This window comes from Haemaphysalis longicornis, unplaced genomic scaffold (genome assembly GCF_048455015.1).
Source record: "Haemaphysalis longicornis isolate Haplotype H1 unplaced genomic scaffold, Haemaphysalis longicornis Haplotype H1 scaffold_39, whole genome shotgun sequence".
In the NCBI taxonomy this organism is placed as follows: Eukaryota; Metazoa; Arthropoda; class Arachnida; order Ixodida; family Ixodidae; genus Haemaphysalis; species Haemaphysalis longicornis.
The window spans coordinates 399,718-418,872 of NW_027526359.1; the positions used below are offsets into that span (position 1 = coordinate 399,718).

Sequence of the window (19,155 nt, forward strand, 5' to 3'; positions counted from 1 at the left end):
ACTTCTTCCTACATTTATTCCGCCGCCGGGAGGATGTTAAAAATATTAGAGAAAGTGGAGGTAGCTTGGCAGCTGCTTCCTACTATAACCGTCATTGAAATGATCCATCCGCCATTAACGATTCGCTCTCGTCCCGCGGTCCTCCCCTCGGTTCTTTAACCGGTTGTGACAGTCCTTGAACACTTTTGCCTTATATCGGGAATATAGCAGTTTGAGGACTACTGGTTTATTTTTTTCTTTCGGCATCTCGCCCTACACGGTGTATCTGTTCAATGGCTACAGGCTCTTTTGTAGAATGTTCTTCAGAAATTTGTTATTTATTGTGTCCTGAAGAGATTCATTATTCTCGTTTTTTTCCTTCCTCAATGGCGTACAATATTAGATTAGATCTCCCGGAGTGATTTTCCAGGTCCTATAGTTTCAGTTCCAGAGGTGTTAGTTCCTTCTGCAGGTTATATATTTGGCCCATACACTTTTATATTTTGCTGTCGAGTACGGCTAGAGTTTCTGAATTCACGTCAATGGAAGCTAACCGTCCCTCTTTATATCTCTTTTATGTCATTATCTATAAGTTCTAACTGCTTCGCAATCTTAGCTAAGTCGGGCCCCGGGTTTGTCTCGACGTCAGAACTTAAAAGTAGTAAAACCAAAGCGTACAACAGCATGCCGGAAAGCATAGGACAAAGCAGCCTTGGGCACGGCAGCATGATCAAGCAAGGATGGCTAGATCGGAAGCATTTGCCGTGGCGTTTGCTCACCTGGACGAAAAAGACGAAGGAGTTACTGATCTGCATGCCTGCGGTGCTGCCGTGCCCTGTGAAGCTTGGTAGCCACTGTCCTGGCTTCATCCCCGAAGGCGCCCGGAATGCCGCCAGGGCAGCGTTGTAACCTGCGCAGGCGTGCTGATTTGTCACTGTAGGTTGGTGAAGCCAGCAGGTGTTGATGGTTCCCATTGTAGAAGCGGCATTTGCGTCGTAGTCGTGTCAGTCTTATGGGGTTGACTTTGGCGTCTGCGCAGATCCCCATAGTCAAGTGGTAGTGGCAACGAGGCGGCAATAATGTGAATAAAAAAGACGAAGGCATGACTCATCTGCATGCCTGCAGTGCTGCCGTGCCCTGAGATCGTGCCGTGACCGGCGACCCCACATCGCTAGGAAACTGGTGGCTCGCGTGGAGACTCAATTCTCCCGGATGGGAATTGGTGACTAGAAGGGCCTGCACGCCGGTACTTGTCCGGCTGGTAGGCGTTCTGTGGACGATGGAAACGGCATCTTAATTGATAGTACCGATCTAGTGCCGTACTAGAATATATGTCACCTCGCCCGTAGTCAACAAAGTCGGCTACGTACACAGGTGGCCGTAACGACTCCAGGTGCGTCGTACAAAAATAGGAATTCAGAGCTTCCTCGTGCCGTGAGTGGCTGTAATGAGATTGGGTCCAGAGACGCGTAACATCACTGTGCGGAAGCAGCTCTTCGCGAACTATTTGCCGTATGGTCAACTCAAGGTCGACACGCGAGTTGACCTCCACGCAGGCGACCGTTGTGACATCGGGTAGTCGACCAAACTTTGGCCAATCTTGAGCGCTTCAAACATGCGACAGTGTTGGATTACGGCAGAAATAGGGTCCATGTTGTCCTTGCTGATGAGAAAATTATAAACGTCTTCTGCAATGCCCTTAGGTATATGCCCGACTGTGTCGTCCTCTGGCATTCTAGCGTCGGCGACCTTGCACAACTTCAGTATCTCCTGTATGTAGGTCGTGCATGTATTCCTGGGCACTTACGTTCTCTGGAGGAGTGTCTGCTCAGCCATGTTCTTTTTCGCTTCAGCATCACCAAAAGCCTTCCTGATTTCTTCCAAGAATTGGTCTCATGTGTTAAACTTTTTCTCGTGGTTTTCAAACCACGTGAACGCTGTCTTGTCCAGGGTGTAAACGATGGTCGCAAGTCGGGCCACAGCGTCACAGCGGTTGTACCAGCGCAATCGTTCGTGGAGAGCAAGCGTCTATTCAAACCAAACATCGCTACGTTACCTGCTTCATCAACCAGGCAGCTGGCGGAGAGCATTTGCTAAAGTGAAGCGTTCCTGATGTGCCATTTACAATATTAAAAGTGTAACCTTCCCATTCGAAGGTCATGCCCAATTCTCCGGATCTCTCCAACTACCGTAGCAGTCTGGCACCAGTGTTTTTTGAGGCTACATAATTTCTCGCAACTGTTATGGTTACCTATTTATTGATACAGTAGAGTATTTTTCCGTTTAACGGCAACTCATGCAGAATATGCTTGGAAACCAATAAATTGAACAGCATGATCTTACCGAAATAATGTAGCATTTCCCCGCACGGGGCACCTTGAGTAATCTTGGTGACGGTACTGGCGATACCGCGGACCCCGAGCCCCCAAACATAAGCTGGATCCAACCGTGGCGATGTGTTTATAGGTGGAGGGTTAGAAACCACGAACGGTGGCCGTCGGAGCCCAGGTCAAGCTCCGGCGGATGGGCTCCCTGTCTGTTCACCAGGCAGGGAGCTCCGAGACCTCTTTGACTACCAGGGTAAGGTCAAGGAAGAAAGTACCCCCGTCTCCCTGCTTTTTCCTATGCCATATGAATAAATCAAACCACCCCCCCAGACGTGATCGGCCCCCTAAAAGGGGCCGCAGCGAAGTATCTTTTCCTTCTTTGCCTTCTATCTCGCTCCCAAAGCCAGATAACTACCCTCGTTTTTTGATCATGGAATCTGTGGACAAATCGAAGCCGGTTTCCTCTCAATCGGTATTTCTTGTTTCTAAATACCTTGAAGGTATCATCGGCAAAACATATGACGCCAAAAAACTCAGAACTGGTGAAGTGCTAGTTGAAGTTAAAACCAAGCAGCAATCTACAATCCTCCTGAAACAAACCCGCATGGCAGATCTGGAGATCAGGGCCACACCCCACCGCAGCCTCAACAGTTGTCAAGGTGTGATCTCTGAGGCAGATCTCCTAACTGAGACAGAGACTGATCTGCTCGAAGGCCTAAAAGAACAAGGTGTGACAGCAGTAAGGCGCATCGTCATCAGGAGAGAGAACAAAGAAATAGCCACCAAACATCTGATCCTGACTTTTGACCGCTGCACACTGCCCGAGCATGTCAACGCAGGTTTCATCCGTTGTTCTGTCCGGCCGTACATCCCGAACCCAAAGCGCTGTTTCAAGTGCCAGAGGTTCGGGCATGGTACCAACTCCCGTCGAGGCAGAACAACATGTGCCAAATGCGCCCAGCATGATCATCTCTCTGACAACTGCACTGCAACCAACTTCACCTGCCCGAATTGCCAGGGTCCACACGCAGCATACTCTCGCGCTTGTGAAAAGTTTTATCTTGAAAAAAAAATCATTAACCTTAAGATAACCGAAAACATCACCTTCCCAGAGGCGCGAAAGAGGTTCGCCTCCTTCCCTCTGGGCAGGTACGCCGACGCAGCTCGCCGGGGGGCGGAGCGGCGTTTGGTTTCGGCGGGGACCCAGTACTGCGAGTCGGACTTGGTCCCGCCCCCGCCCCCCCCTGGGTTGCCTATGGCAGCCCAACCCACTTTCGCACCGCCCGCTCACCCAGCAGCGGCTGTGGTGGCAACAACGTCTGTTGGGGATGCCGCTGCATCCACTGCTTCCTCTCCACCGGCCCAAAGCACACGCAAGGGCACGGAGATGGAGACGGAGGCAGTCGCAGCGACCCCCTCCCCCGCCTCACTGCCTGTGCCACCTGTGGTGCTCCCCACGCCTTCGGCACTGGCAGCGCAGGCAAAGAACACCCGAAAGGGTACCACGTCAAGGGGGCCCAGTCCGCTGGCCACCCCCTTGCCATCAGATGACGACATGGACGTCGAGCCCTTCCGGCTTTCATCGCAGCGACGTCCAGGTCAGTAGAGAAGGTGAGAAAACCCCTTCCAAGAGTGCAAGCCCCGAAAGACCCTACATAAATAATCACACTCCAGTAGCTCTAACACATCATAATGGGAAGAGAAAACATTGTTCAATGGAACTGCAGAGGCCTTCTGAATAATCTTGACGACGTGCATGAGATTCTGCATGCCAATCAGCCAAGTTTAATGTGTGTCCAGAAAACACATCTTAATTCCAAACACACAAATTTCTTGAATAGTTACCTGGTATACAGGAAAGACAGGGATGGCTGCACACACTCTTCTGGCGGTGTGGCCATATTTGCCCGAAAATCCTTAGCATGCCACCCTGTCACCTTGAACACTGTCCTTGAGGCTGTAGCAATTCGAACAATAATATTTGATAGGTTGATAACGGTATGCTCCATATACATTCCTCCTGATGTCTCACTCGCGAGCTCTGACTTCGAGGAGCTGGTTGACCAACTGCCCGAACCATACATCCTTAATGCTCACAACTCTCCTTGGGGCTCTTCCAGAACGGATGCCCGAGGTCGCCTGATAGAGAAATTCCTTAATCTTCTGGAGCATGCCTTTTCAACAATAAACAGCCTACATACCATAACATAGGACATAACACATACTCATGTCTTGACTTGGCTATTGGTTCTGCAATTCTCTTTCCATGTCTTGAATGGGGCGTGGGCACAGACCCATATGGTAGTGACCATTTCCCCACTTCATTAACGCATATAGGTACAGGCCCGAGCAGTCCATCTTCCCATAAAAGGTTTAATGAAGCAAGAGCTAACTGGAATACATTTACAGAGACATCCAAACTACACCACACATCCATAGGATACCTACACGTTGAAGAAGCTACCCAACTGCTCACGGCGCACATCCTCGACGCCGCCGAAAGGTCCATTCCCCACACCTCTGGTGCCCCGCGCAACCAGCGGAGGCCGTGGTGGAATGAGAACTGTAGGCGGGCGCGAGAGGCCCAGAACAAGGCGTGGGGTATCCTTCGTCGGTAACCCACGTCGGGTAACCTCATTTTGTTCAAACGGGCCAAGGCGTTCGGAAAACGTGTGCGCCGTGAGGCAAAACGCGATAGTTGGCGTACATTCATAACATCAATTAACTCCTACACAGACACACGGAAAGTATGGACGAGAATACGTAAACTCAAAGGACAACAAACACACAGCCTGCCTCTGGTCAGCACAACAGGGGACACACTCGTAGACCAGGCTGACACACTCGCACAACACTTCCAACACGTGTCCAGTTCAGCACACTACACAAACACCTTCATGAAACACAAACAAACGGCCGAAAAGAAGCCTATACTCGATAACAATAGGTCAACATCTTCTTATAACTCAGAGTTCTCACTGTATGAGCTGAGGGCTGCTCTGAGCACGTGCAAACCCTCAGCTCCAGGCCCAGACAACATCACATATACAATGATACAATACCTGCACGCAGACACTCTTCTAACACTCTTACACCTATATAACAAGATATGGCTTTCGGGGCAGATTCCAAACTCTTGGAAGGAGGCTATAGTTGTAGCTTTCCTGAAGGAGGGAAATGACCCGTCGTCTCCCTCAAGTTACCGTCCTATTGCCCTGACGAGCTGCCTGTGCAAGCTTCTCGAGAAGATGATCAATCGCAGGCTCGTATACTTCCTCGAGTACAATGGTCTTCTCGAGAGCTGCCAGTCAGGCTTCAGGGCGGGGCGATCCACGAACGATCAACTCGTATCTCTTGAATCCTATATAAAGGATGCCTTCGTTCATAAACAGTATTGTGTAACGGTGTTTTTCGACCTCGAGAAGGCCTGCGACACCGCTTGGCGGTACGGGATCCTCAGTGACCTAAAGTCATTCGGTGTGTCGGGTAACATGTTAAACACTCTTGTCAGTTACCTGTCAGAAAGAACGTTTTGAGTGAGAGTCGGTGGTGAACTCTCAAGGGTTCACGTGCAAGAAAATGGCGTGCCACAAGGTGGTGTGTTAAGCTGCACTCTTTTCATAGTAAAAATGAACTCTCTTGGTAAGGCACTGCCACCCACAATCTCTTATTCCATGTATGTAGATGACGTCCAGATATCCTATAAATCATGTAATATGTCAATCTGCGAACGTCAAGTCCAGCTTGGTGTAACGAAACTTGCCGGCTGGGCAGACAAGAATGGTTTTAAATTGAATCCTGCAAAAAGCTCCTGCGTTGTGTACTCCAGGAAGCGCGGGGTTCATCCGGACCCAGACATTACTCTTAATGGCGTGTCGCTTCCTGTGCATAAGGAGCACAAGTTCTTAGGTGTGGTGTTTGATCACAAACTCACATTCATTCCCCACATCAAGGAACTCAAAAATAAATGTCTCAAAACAATGAATATACTTAAGGTTCTCTCCCACCAATCCTATGGTTCCGACAAAGAACTCTTGCTTCGCTTGTATACTGCTTTGGTTGGGTCTCGTTTGGACTATGGCAGTGTGGTGTATGGGTCGGCGACTAAGACAGCCTTGCGAATTCTTGACCCAGTGCTACACTTGGGCCTTCGTCTTTCGTCGGGTGCTTACCGCAGTAGCCCTGCTGAGAGTCTGTATGCCGAGTGTAATAAGTGGAGCCTTGAGAACCAACGGACGTACATGGACTTACTTTATGCTTTTAAAATTTCATCGCTGAATAATCAATTCTTTTTATCCTGTCTTTAACGATACATCCACATCTCTGCTCTTTGTAAATCGCCCATCCGTTCGTCTGCCCTTTTCACTTAGAGTGAAAGAGCGAGCCTCGGATCTGAGCGCTTCGTTTTTAGACGTGTACAGGTCATCCTCTTTAAACATTTTACCGCCTTGGCAAGTTCGCCCTGTGTCCTGTGACCTTTCTTTTATGAAACTTGACAAAAATCGGGTACCGCGAGCTGCAATACTTCAGCACTTTCTTTCTTTGCAGTTCAAATACCCACGTGCTGAATTCTACAGTGACGCTTCTAAAACCTCTACTATGGTGTCGTGCGCTGCTCATGGTCCGGATTTCAGTGCATCCAGAACCATGAGCGTGCACACAACAATTTTTTCAGCAGAAGCGTACGGAATTTTACTGATTGTACGACATATCCTTGAAAATCAAATTCCCAATTCTATCATCTACACAGATTCCTTGAGTGTTGTTCGCGCACTGTCATCGCATACACCCCCCAAAAACCACATAGTTAATCTTATATTTAAATCTATCATGTCTGTGTATGCGCAGAAGCATCAGCTGCTCCTCTGCTGGGTCCCAGGACACGCTGGGATCGCTGGAAACGAGTTGGCAGACGAGAGAGCAGCTGCTGCTGCACTCAGGAACACTGTAGACATAACAACCGTACCATATACAGACCTCAAGCCACACATAAGACAATACTTGCGTAGAACATGGCAAACACACTGGAGTGAACAGACAGATAACAAGTTACACGCTATAAAACCATGCTTGGGACCATACACCACTGACACACGCAACAGACACACAGAAGTCGCCTTGGGTAGGCTGCGGATAGGGCACACCCATGCAACTCACTCGTATCTGCTGACGGGATCTTCTAGACCCCCGGTGCGGCAGGTGCGGAGAGGCCCTATCCGTAGTGCACCTACTAATCACATGCAAGGCACTTCACACAACACGACACAAACACTTCAGAGAACTCTACAGACAACATATTCCCCTACATCCATCGTTTTTCGTAGGTGATGATGCCATTGTTTCCGTGAAACGTGTGTTTGAGTATTTGTCCGACGTCAAGTTTTTAAACCTCATTTCCTATCACGCATCATGAAATCTGGCCCTATACACCAGCCATGCTCATTGTAGTTTTGTGACTTTACTTTTGTTTTTGCTGATTTTACTTAGTGTTTAAGGTTTCACCCCTATCATCGACTATTGTTTTGGCGCTCTTTGTCCCAGTTGGCCTTGCGCCATAAACATCCAACGATCATCAATGTAGCATTTGAATTTATTAATAATGAAGTGGGTGATAACCTACAACAATGTGATCCTGTATTGAAAGGGAAAATATAAAGGGTAATCGAAGTTAGGTTTACGTGCCTTTTTTACATAAAGCACTTAGATCCACTTGAAACCCACCTCTACATTATGGTTAATAAACCCGGGGATAACAAGATGAGGTGATAATTAATGATGTCAGTCTGCTACTCAACTATAATATAACAATGAACTGTTTTGTGGCTGCAGTAAGCAGTCATATTTGTATTTTGCGGTTACACAGTATCGTGTGCCTCCACAGTTTCCTTTTGCACATTTTGTGTCGCATCCTTATTCCCAGATATCGCGCTGCACTGTAAAATTGCCGTTCGCATAAATACGCATGCAAGACGGTGAGGACCAACGCAAACCTTCCACTGTTTGTGACGTGCCCGCAGTGTAAGGTGTTTAGTATTGCCGCGAACCATGTGTGGGCTTGCTTATTTATTGTTTGTTTTTACTTCCGGGCCACGCCCGGCTGTATTATCGCGTTTCAAGGAAAGCGCGTCTTCCATTCTTCATTTTTATGCCGCACAGGCTATCACATTCAGATAAGCAAACTGTTTCGCCCTAACGTTGCTAGCCCAGAATAATCGTCTGTGATCTACAATGTTCTGGATGTCAATCGACGGTTCCACAAACACTCGCGCCGAAAGATAAAAAGCCTGCAGAGCAGACGCCTCGGCATTCGATTCTGCGACGCTCGCCGACGCAAGTCACTTTGTTGACCGCTGGGTTGCCCCCTCTGTATTCTTTTGAGTTGTTAGGGGAGCACAAGTTCGCTCCAATAAACTTGTTTCTCCTTCAAGACAACTGCGTCGTCCTTGGCTTCGTGACATCTGGTGGAGGTGCGGGGTACTCACCCTTTATGCTCTCTACGACATCTGGGAGCCGCCAAGCCAGCGCAACCAGAGAAAGCCGCCGACTGCAAGGATTGCTACCCGAGTTCGGTTTCATGCCAGAAGGTCCCAAGAGAAGGAACGCTGCAACCAACACCATGGTGCAAGAAACAACTTCGACAATCGTCATGCAGCAGCCCCGGGAACCGCCATCGTTCCGGGGAGCCCCCGCTGAAGACCCCGAAGAATGGTTGGAGAAGCTGGAGCGCGTCCGCATCTTCAACAGGTGGGACGACGAAGAAACTTTCCGGCATGTCTTCTTTTACTTAGAAGATGCTGCTCGAACTTGGTTCGAGAACAATGAGAGTTCTTTGACCGACTGGACTCAATTCAAAAGGGAGTTCCTTAAGACCTTCACTACGGTTGTGAGAAAACAGCGAGCTGCGCTTTGGCTTGAAACTCGAACGCAGCACCCCAACGAAGGTGTCGTGATCTTCGTTGAGGAGATGAAGCGACTTTTTCGCCGCGCGGACCCCTAAATGACCGAAGAAAAGAAGCTCAGGTTTCTAATGCGAGGAGTGAAGCAAGAGCTTTTTGCTTGTCTTATCCGTAACCCGCCGAAGACGGTGGCTGAATTCGCGTCTGAGGCGGCCGCGATGGAGAAGACGCTAGAAATTCGAACGAGGCAGTACGACCGCCCTGTCAAAGCGCTGTTCTCGGAGACCATCGGTGCCGCAACTGGAAGCTCCGATAAATTGCGGGAGACCATTCGAGCTGTGGTCAAGGAGAAGCTTCACAAGCTTTTTCCAACAATGCCCCAACCTCAAGTGGCTTCTCTGACTGACGTCATCTGTGAAGAGGTTCAGCAGGCGCTGGGAACTTCTATGCCTTCAGAAGCACCCTGTCAGCGCCAAGCGATGACCTACTCCGCAGCTCTTCATCAACCCCGCCCTGCTACAACCAGTCGTCAAGAGGCCCAGCCGTACCGCCGTCCAATGCCGCCCGCCCGACGCCCTGTAGACCAATACCAGACGCCAACGAAGACCGACGTGTGGAGAACGCCCGATAATCGCCCGCTGTTCTACCACTGCGGAGAGGCCGACCACATCTACCGTCGCTACCCTTACAAGAGGCTCGGTCTGCGAGGATTCTTCATCGACGCACCACGCCCCCGACCCCGCCAGCGCCCTACTGAAATCGACGAATACCTGTCCAATACCAACCGAGGACCAGCCCGCTTCAACCTTTCACCGTCGCCCTACCGGTACCAGTCGCCAAACCGCCATAACACCGCTGACTTCTCACGTGGAAGGTCCCCCAGCCCACGCGGGGGAAACTAAAAGCAGCAACTTCTGGAGGTGAAGTTGCAGAACGGCGAAAAAACGAAAACCCTCCAACGACACATGGCCGCACCGAACACCGTACCTGCAGCCCAACGACTCGATCTAACCCGGACGCGACTCCCGAACCCGACGACGACACGATGCGAGGCGTACCCGAAACGACAGAGCCTGCCGCTGAGAAGATGACGACAAAGACGACGCATGGTGCCCGACCGTCAACACACCAAGCCGATATACAACGCCCCGACGCACCAGAAACTCGAGGAAAGCGGCGTCCGACGACCAGTTGTCCATCGACGGCTTTGACGTAGTCGCCCTCATCGACACGGGAGCCGACTACTCGGTAATGAGCGGCTCATTCGCGTCAAAGCTGAAGAACGTTACGACAACATGGGACGGTCCGCATATACGCACAGCAGGAGGCCATCTCGTAACGCGAAGTGGAACGTGAACATCACGCGTCACCATAGGCGGCACCACGTACCCTGCTGAGTTCGTTATTTTGCCTAACTGCTCCCGTGACGTAATTCTCGGAATGGACTTTTTGACGGACAACGGCGCAGTAATTCATCTGCAGACCAAGTCGATAACTTTTTCCTCCGATCACTGCACGACGCCGCAGCCGAACCCCGATCACCGTGCTGCTGACAGGATCGCCGACGATCACATCACCCTGCCACCCCGCGCAAGCTTTATGATCGCCGTCTACTGTGAGGATGCTGCTTCTGACATAGACGCTGTCGTAGAGAGTGATCGAAGGTTGCTTCTCGACCGCGGTGTCTCCGTCGCAAGAGGCATTGCGCACTTTTAGCAACGCCAATTTCACGTTTTGGTCACTAATTTCCCCGAAGAGTACAGCATTTAAACAAAAGAGCTGCAATCGCGTTCCTCGAAGAAACGCAAGAAGCAAGTGACGTGATCGCGGTCGCCGACTTTGAACGCACACCCGATGACCCCTTCAAGCTTCCGCAGCCCTTCGACCTGAATCCGGCGCTACCGCAAAAACAACGGAACAAATTATTGGCTTTGCTGCGTCGCTACAGCGAGTGTTTTTCGTCGAGTTCAAAATTACGTCAGACACCCCTAGCGAAGCACCGTATTATAACTGAAAATGGAGCCCGACCTACCCGACAGTCACCGTACCGCGGCTCTTCACACGAACGGGAAGCCATCCGGACTCAAGTCGACGGCATGCTCAGCTACGACATTATACAGCCATCGAAAAGCCCCTGGGCTGCGCCGGTCGTACTCGTAAAGAAAAAAGACGGCACATTAAGGTTCTGCGTTGACTACCGGCGACTAAACAAAATCACCAAAAAGGACGTGTATCGCCTGCCACGAATCGACGACGCCCTTGACCACCTCTGCCATGCCAAATACTTCTCATCGATGGATTTGAAGTCCGGCTACTGGCCAATTGAAGTGGACGAGAGGGACGGAGAGAAAACTGCGTTTATAACCCCGGACGGCCTATACGAGTTCAAGGTGATGTCTTTTAGGCTGTGCACGGCGCCAGCAACGTTTCAAAGAGTCATGGACACTGTGCTAGCTGGCCTGAGGTGGCACACTTGCCTCGTATACCTCGACGACGTTGTGGTATTCGCCCGGAATTTTGACGAATACCTTGCAAGGTTGGAGTCTGTACTCGAGGCCATTCGTACATCGGGGTTAACCCTGAAGCCTGAAAAGTGTCGTTTTGCGTATGAGGCGCTGAAGTTCTTGGGCCACGTCGTCAACCCTGCGGGAGCCCTACCTGACCCGGCAAAAACTTCGGCCATTGCGAACTTCCCAAGGCCGAAAGACAAGAAGGGCGTGCGAAGATTTCTTGGACTGTGCGCATACTACCGGGGCTTCGTTGCAAACTTCGCCCGCATTGCAGAGCCACTCACACTGTTGACGAAAGATAGCACGCCTTTTAGCTGGGAAAACGGCCAAGAAAAGGCATTCTGCGAGCTCCAAAAAGGCCTGCGAAGCCCTTCCGTGCTCGCTCATTTCGACAAAAACGCCGAAACAGAAATGCACACCGACGCCAGCGATATAGGCTTGGGTGCCGTTCTCGTCCAAAAGCAAAGCGGTAACGAAAAAGTAATCGCCTTTGCCAGCCGTGGTCTGTCGAAGGAGGAGAAAAATTACTCAGCCTCTGAAAAAGAGTGCCTCGCAATTATATGGTCCATTTCAAAATTTCGCCCATACGTATATGGTAGACCATTCAAGGTTGTCACAGACCACCATGCGCTGTGTTGGCTCACCAATTTGAAGGACCCCTCTGGCCGTCTTGGGTGGTGGAGCTTGCGCCTGCAAGAGTTCGACGTTACAATCGTCTACAAATCCGGCCGGAAACACTCCGACGCCGACTGCCTGTCCCGCGCCCCCGTCGACCCGCCACCACTAGACTCCGATGAAGACAGCGCGTTCTTCGGAGTCGTTACGGAGAGCGACCTAGCCGCCCAGCAGCGTGCCGACCCCGACTTGCGCGTCATGATCGACTACCTCGAAGGACGAAATGTCGCCGTGCCTAGGGCGTTCAAGCGGAACTTGCCAACATTCAGCCTAAAAAACTCGGTCCTCGTGAAGAAGAATTTCAGCCCCGGAACGAGAACGCATTACCTACTTGTCATCCATGCAGAGCTTCGTGACGAAATTTTGGAAGCGTGCCACGACGACCCGTCTTCCGGACATCTCGGCACAGCTCGCACCATTGCAAAAATCAAGGCGAAGTACTTCTAGCCCCGCCTTACATCCGACGTCACCCACTACGTTCGGAGTTGCCGTGACTGCCAGCGACGAAAAACGCCGCCGACAAGACCCGCCTGATTTCTGCATCCAATCGCCCTCCCGTCGAGGCCCTTTCAACAGATTGAAATGGACCTTCTAGGCCCGTTCCCTACGTCACAATCACAGAACAAGTGAATTGTCGTGGCGACAGACTACATGACGCGCTACGCAGAGACTGCCGCTCTTCCGAGGGGCACTGCACAGGAAGTCGCAAAGTTCTTCATAAGCCAAGTTGTGCTGCGACATGGAGCCCCAAAAGTCCTAATCACGGACCGCGGAACGGCCTTTGCTGCGGAGCTGATGCAAGGAATATTACGCTACAGCAACACGGATCACAGAAGAACGACGGCGTACCACCCCCAAACGAACGGACTAACAGAACGTCTGAACAAGACAATCGCAGATATGCTGTCAATGTATGTTGATGTTGAACATCAGACTTGGGACGAAGTGCTCCCGTATGTCACGTTTGCGTACAACACGGCTATCCAGGAGACGACGCAGCTGACGCCGTTCGAGCTTGTCTACGGAAGACGGCCAACTACGATGCTCGACGCCATGCTTCCGCACGTAGAAGACGACGACCTCAACAGCGACGTCCAAGGATACCTTCAGCGTGCGGAGGCAAAAATGATAACCGGCACCCTTTTTTGTTGGGTGTTGCAATCGCAAACTGCAGTAATGGGAACTGATGTTGCTCCTTGAATTTGCCCGCGGAGAGGGAGCGAGGGGGAGTTATTTCTGCGCTTAACTTTTTAATACAAGCATGGGTATTTACTGAAACAACTAAAAGGGTAATTATCGAATATTACTTAATTAGGCCACCGACCCCCATAAACACCACCTCATTCTTTGTCGCACTGGGCAAATAACTTTAAGTAGATGTGGTGTTCATATAGATATAAGCGTCTAAAAAACACGTCAACCCAACTTTAACCGCTCTGTATATGGCTAAACAAAAGGAAAATGCGGTAATCCCGTGTAGACAAAAAACTTTTCCAACCCTACCACAAGCGCATGCGCAAAAAATAATCGGGGGGAAGGGAGCTAAAGTAGGTGTAGCGAGTGTGGGCGGGTGTATCGCAGTGGAACCCGGACAGCTAGCTACTGCGTGAAGTACAAACGGTAATGACGGGCAGGAACGGCGCTTGAGCTTGCGCAGCAGCATCAAAGTGGCAATTGCAAACACCGGCAGCTGTTTACAACTGCGCTGCTTGACAACCTGTGGAGTATGTTGGCTGCTTTCATTTCTGAGTATATTCAATTTGGTGGATTACGCTCCAGAAGTTAGCTGGAGATTGTTTACTTCAAATAAATTCACTATAAAAACTGCTTACCAAACGTGCAATGTGACCGTAGTACACACCTTGGGCTCTAAAGGAATGTTACCAAAATGTCCTCCGCAAAATGGCATAAATAGTACAAAAACGCTCGGTAGCAAATAACCAGATTATTGTGAAATTTGAACCCGCATTTCCAGAGCAGCAACAAAGTGCGATAACTTCAGATTTATTTCAGCCCCTTGTGAGAATGGAAGAAGAACTATCCTGATGCCTTTGTCATGAACGGTGCAGGTGGCAGCGAGTGCATAAAACGGGTGCACGCGGGAAAGAGCTCTCAATGTGGGGAAGATTCACCGTGAAGTGCCGCCAGTCTGTTAGTCTGTGTAATTCGCATCAAACACAGATATCAAAACAACAGCCTGGAACATAATGTAGCGCTAAAGAAATTTGATAACGCCATCATAAGACCCCCTGCACACAGACCCAGGGCTCCACTTTTTTTTATTACTTCGAAAAAATCTGAAAACACTCATCGGCAAAATATTGTAAAGTTCGGATTTATCCGAAAAACACAAACTATAGAGCGTGCGGTGGCAAATATTGATGATATAACTTCGGACATCAGAAAATTCTTTCGAACTTAAGAATATCTCCTAATGTATCAGCACCACTGGCCATTTGCACTTTTCGGCGATAACTATAAATGCCCACTGGGCCCCTAGGCAGCTCCTCTGTCCTTATCAAGACGAGTATATTGTGTACCCAAACGTTAACTACCCCGATTTGGTTGGACAGAAAAAACATTCTGCGACAACCTGCGCCGTGAGATGCCAGGTTTTTCATTTTCATTTAACAGTTCGGGTGCAGGTTTACAAGCGGTCATACGAAACAAAAATACGATGATATTCTATTCTCTCTCTGAACGGCAAGTTCTCAAAAGCGGTTATTTACACTTGGGTCGGTGTGACCAATATAAACTTTTTCAAAAAGTAACAGTACCTCACAAGCTCATGAAATATTTTTCTAACTATTAGAGCTATGAAATGAGTGCAGTGCTGAGCCCGACTAGTTATGGAGCATTCAACTTGAGCAGTAGTCGCAATGCTTTTTCGCTTCGCGCTTTGGCTTCTCGCTGTACCTATTTCTAGCACAAAGGTTGAAAGAGCATTTTGCAGATCTCCTTCCTTTCCTCATTATAGAGTTGAAATAATGCATCGAAAGGAGCCCGCCACCAGCTCCGAAAATCCTGTACAGTTTGCTTGCGTGTATTCAAGCTTCAAGCTTCACCGTTAAAATTTGAGAGCCCTCCGTTCCTTACCTTTTAGTGCTTGTGTACAAATACGTGGTACTTCCACTGACACCACTGAGAAAATACAAATGCGCTCAAATGACTCAGGGGTGTTAGCGGACACCTATGATTTACCCTGTAATCTGAACAAATTAAATTAGGGTGAAATAGAATCGGAATTTAGGATAATTGGATATTTGCAAAATATAAACTCCGAAAAACGCATAAGTGCGCTCAAAAATAAACTGCTAACAATGGCCTACGAAGTATTCCAAAAATCAACTTAGGAAATCCTGAGCCCTACACATATTTCACGGCGCAAGAATGTATACCGGTGTGATACTTCCCATTGTGGCAATTGCGTGCTAGTGAGCAGATATTGCCTCAAAGAAAACCAGAGCGTCGTACGAAGCTTCAAACTGCAATGGGAAGGAACAGGGTAATGGCACCTGATGGATGAAATCATAGCGGCGAAAATGAAATCCAGAACAGCGTACTGAAATTTCGATCGCAGCCGCCGGGACGTTCCTTTTACTATGAGAAAATAAGCGTCTTCGTTGAGAACACACCGTAGAATCCGGGAAGGCTGCCTCTGTCAAGGATACCTTGACCCCACGCCGCATCTGTAACCCTCTCGACCAGCTGACACAGATACACGAAAGTGGAGCTGGCGAAGGCTCGTTTCTAAAGATTGTGGCTTGGGTAGGGGCCGAGAAGTGGTGTTTGGTTGCAGCTTCCTACAATAAGTTGGGGGGTCCCGTAATACTCGCAGAAGCAGCGCTGCGATGGAAAAAGTTTACAGCCAAATTTTACTTCCGCTGGTTTTTGGGGAAAGCGTTCGCCTGTAGGGCACTGAAGAGTCGCTCCTCCTCTCTCTGGAGTTCTTTGTGTTCCGGGGTAGGGTTGTTGCTCTAGTGAGTGGTGTACTGTGATTTCTTAGTACGTGATCATCTTTTGCACGCGCTCGAATGCACCTTCGGTGGCTCGGGAGAATAGCTCTCTGGCTAGGTGATAGGCAGTTTCTGTACTCTCATTTCTCGAAACGTCGGGAACAGCGGGGAACGGATGATTTTGAAAAACGGTCTGGGGGATTGAACAAGAATTTTGGGGGTTGCCTTCCGTTGGTAAAACTGTGAAGCTCCTGCGGCGAGTCCATGATGATGACCGCAGCGATGGTTTGGTTCATGCTTAGACTGATGTCCGATTCCTTCACTTGCATTGGTTGGTGGTTTGGTATACGAGGACTGGATTGGTATTGTTTCTACATCACTAAGACAGCCGTCTTGGCCTGAATGCCAGTATATGTGGCGGAATCGCCTAAACTGTGCCCAATTTGTTTCTGTACTTCTTCGAAATTGCTTTGCCTCTGGCCTTCATCTTGCTGTCTGGCGCTCGGTGTATGTGGTGCGGTACAGGTGGAACAATGAGACATTGACGTATTTTGTATGGGATGCTTCTTACGTCAAGAAAAGAATGTTGCTGGGTAACTTAGCCTTAGCCGCAAGAAATTGACTGTGACCACTTCTTCTCTCTAAGTCGCACTGTTTGGCTGGTGAGGTTGGCCTCGATTGCTTTTGCGGAAGCAAAGCTTGACGAGCCTCTTTGTGCAGGTGCTTGCTGGGAGCCAGATGGCTTGGTTTTAGGCTTTCCGCAATATTGTAGTAACTGTATCGAGCTCTGTCACAAAAAAAGTGCGCACAATATAGCTTAGATGGTCGCAGATGTAATGAATGCCTAGACTAGACGAAGCAGGCGCCTCCCTATGCCTCGCGTTTTTAAAGAAATGCGTCTGATCAAATAGTTTGCTTGTTCTGTTTTGTACTTCAGCTTTTTGGTTAGAGTGAAAAATGTGCGGTCTGCGTGAAAAGTCAGGCCAAAGGTCTTGATGTGGTGAGAGGGGGTCTATTGGCCATTCATTTGGATGTTGATGCCCGGATATCGAGGTATATGATTTTTTCTGGGGGACACATGTAGATGTTAAGTCTTCTTGGGGCGCAACCAATACCGCAAGTGTGCGCGCAACGGTCGACCAGGTTCGCTGCCATTCGTGACCGGTTCTGTCGCTCCCCGTAATCCCCTGACAGATGCCGGTATCGTAACTTTATAAAAAACGCTTGTACCGTAATCTGGCCGCCCTACGAAGCGCTGTTTCCCCTCGTGACTTTTTCTTTTGTCGTGATATAGGCACACCCATGTGCCAGCGGAATGTTTCATAGAACAAAGCTGTGTCATGCTATGCAGAAGAAAGATAGAAGATGCACGGATAATAAAATTTTCTCTCTCATTCTGCGTTCCTTAGGATACCATGGACCTCCAACGCTTCCCTTTGCTCGCTTGTTTGCTGGTGAGTATTGAAGTGGTGAGATTATCTCAAGCACATGGGCCAATCCGCCGCCGATTGTACATCCTTTTATTTACAATGGCAAAGTGGCTTTAAACCAACTTCTTGTAAAGAATGCGAACATTCTGTTCTTATTATTACAAAAATAGATTAAAGGGCAAAAGTACGAAGCAGGTATCACAATCAATGCCTCAAATGTTTTGAGAATACAATGGAGAATATGACTAAGATCGAAGAATAACTTCGCAGATAAGGTAGCCTTTATCGTGAACCTGTACTATTTTTAAGAAGTGAGTAAAAATCAACAAAATTTTATCTCTCAAATTACCGGGCAAATGCAAGGGGCCAACTCTTTTCCCCCTTCGAGAAAGTTAGCTTCGGGCTAATTTTGTGCGAAAGGTGGTACCCCTTGCGCTTCTTACTAATCTTCGAAAAAAAGGCTTCTGCAATCTGTACTATTGATATAGGGTGGCCTCTCGAGAACCATCATTAAATAAAACATCATATTTTGTTTGCAGCCGATGCGTTATACCAAGACGTGGTGTCCACAGGGTTTTCACTGTCAAAGTGCGATTGCACGCTACGTTGTGGTTTAAACGTCTCCTGTTTCTTCGGTCGTACAAAGGATCAGGCAATTTTTCAGTGGTGATCGATGTTTACGGCAACGTTTTTATTGGAGCGTGGCTGGTCAAGATAAGGCCTAGCGGGCCGGTTGCGGCGCCCGCGATTTTTTCGTCTCGTGCGCATGCGCATTCCCGACTGTACGTAACTGTGGCGCTAGTCAAACCATAACATCCCACAGCTTTTAAGCCGCCTAATTTTACAAGCTCCACTCCAGCCTAAAATCTTTCTGGTGGCCGACAGTCAGGTACCGTCATGCACTCGCCGTCTGGATGTCTCTGGAAGCGGCTGGACCACTTCGATCTGCGGAGACTGTGACTGCATTGCCGGTTGGTTGAAATGCCAGGAACAAGTCTCCTTCCTGCTTGCGTTCCTCTGGGGTGTAGATTCAAGCTCCGTATGAGCAGCTGGTTCTTGTAAGGAGGCCAGGTTAAACAGCCTCTGGGCATGCTAACATGAATGGTAAAACACAAAGGCCTGGACTGCCCCACAATACACCAGGAACGCAGTTTGGTTTTCCTCGAGAAATCGCGTATAGTCACTATGCTTTTGACTTCTATAAAACAATCACGACGTTGGCAGGCCACGGTTTGCTTTAGGCGATAATGCGAAGGCCTTCCTCCCGGGACTGGCATGACATGTCGGTTTTGCGGCCGTCGTGCTAAAATCGGGGGGAAGAGGCGTTTTGATATAGCGCATAACCTACGGGTAGAACTGGGGACCGCGCCTGCAAAACCCAC

General features: G+C 49.3%; 1 protein-coding gene and 1 pseudogene across 2 annotated transcripts in view; both read left to right on the forward strand.

Annotated features, from left to right (window-relative positions):
- The window catches only part of LOC144178035 (uncharacterized), a 151,575-nt gene that overhangs the window by 19,625 nt on the left and 112,795 nt on the right, over positions 1 to 19,155 (forward strand). For both annotated transcript variants that reach the window (XM_077705570.1, XM_077705571.1), the window contains exon 2: positions 17,753 to 17,797. In XM_077705570.1, the coding sequence (XP_077561696.1) occupies positions 17,759 to 17,797 (39 nt within the window). In that variant the 5' untranslated portion in view covers positions 17,753 to 17,758. The remainder of the gene's footprint in view (positions 1 to 17,752; positions 17,798 to 19,155) is intronic.
- LOC144178041 (uncharacterized) lies at positions 8,881 to 12,743 on the forward strand (annotated as a pseudogene).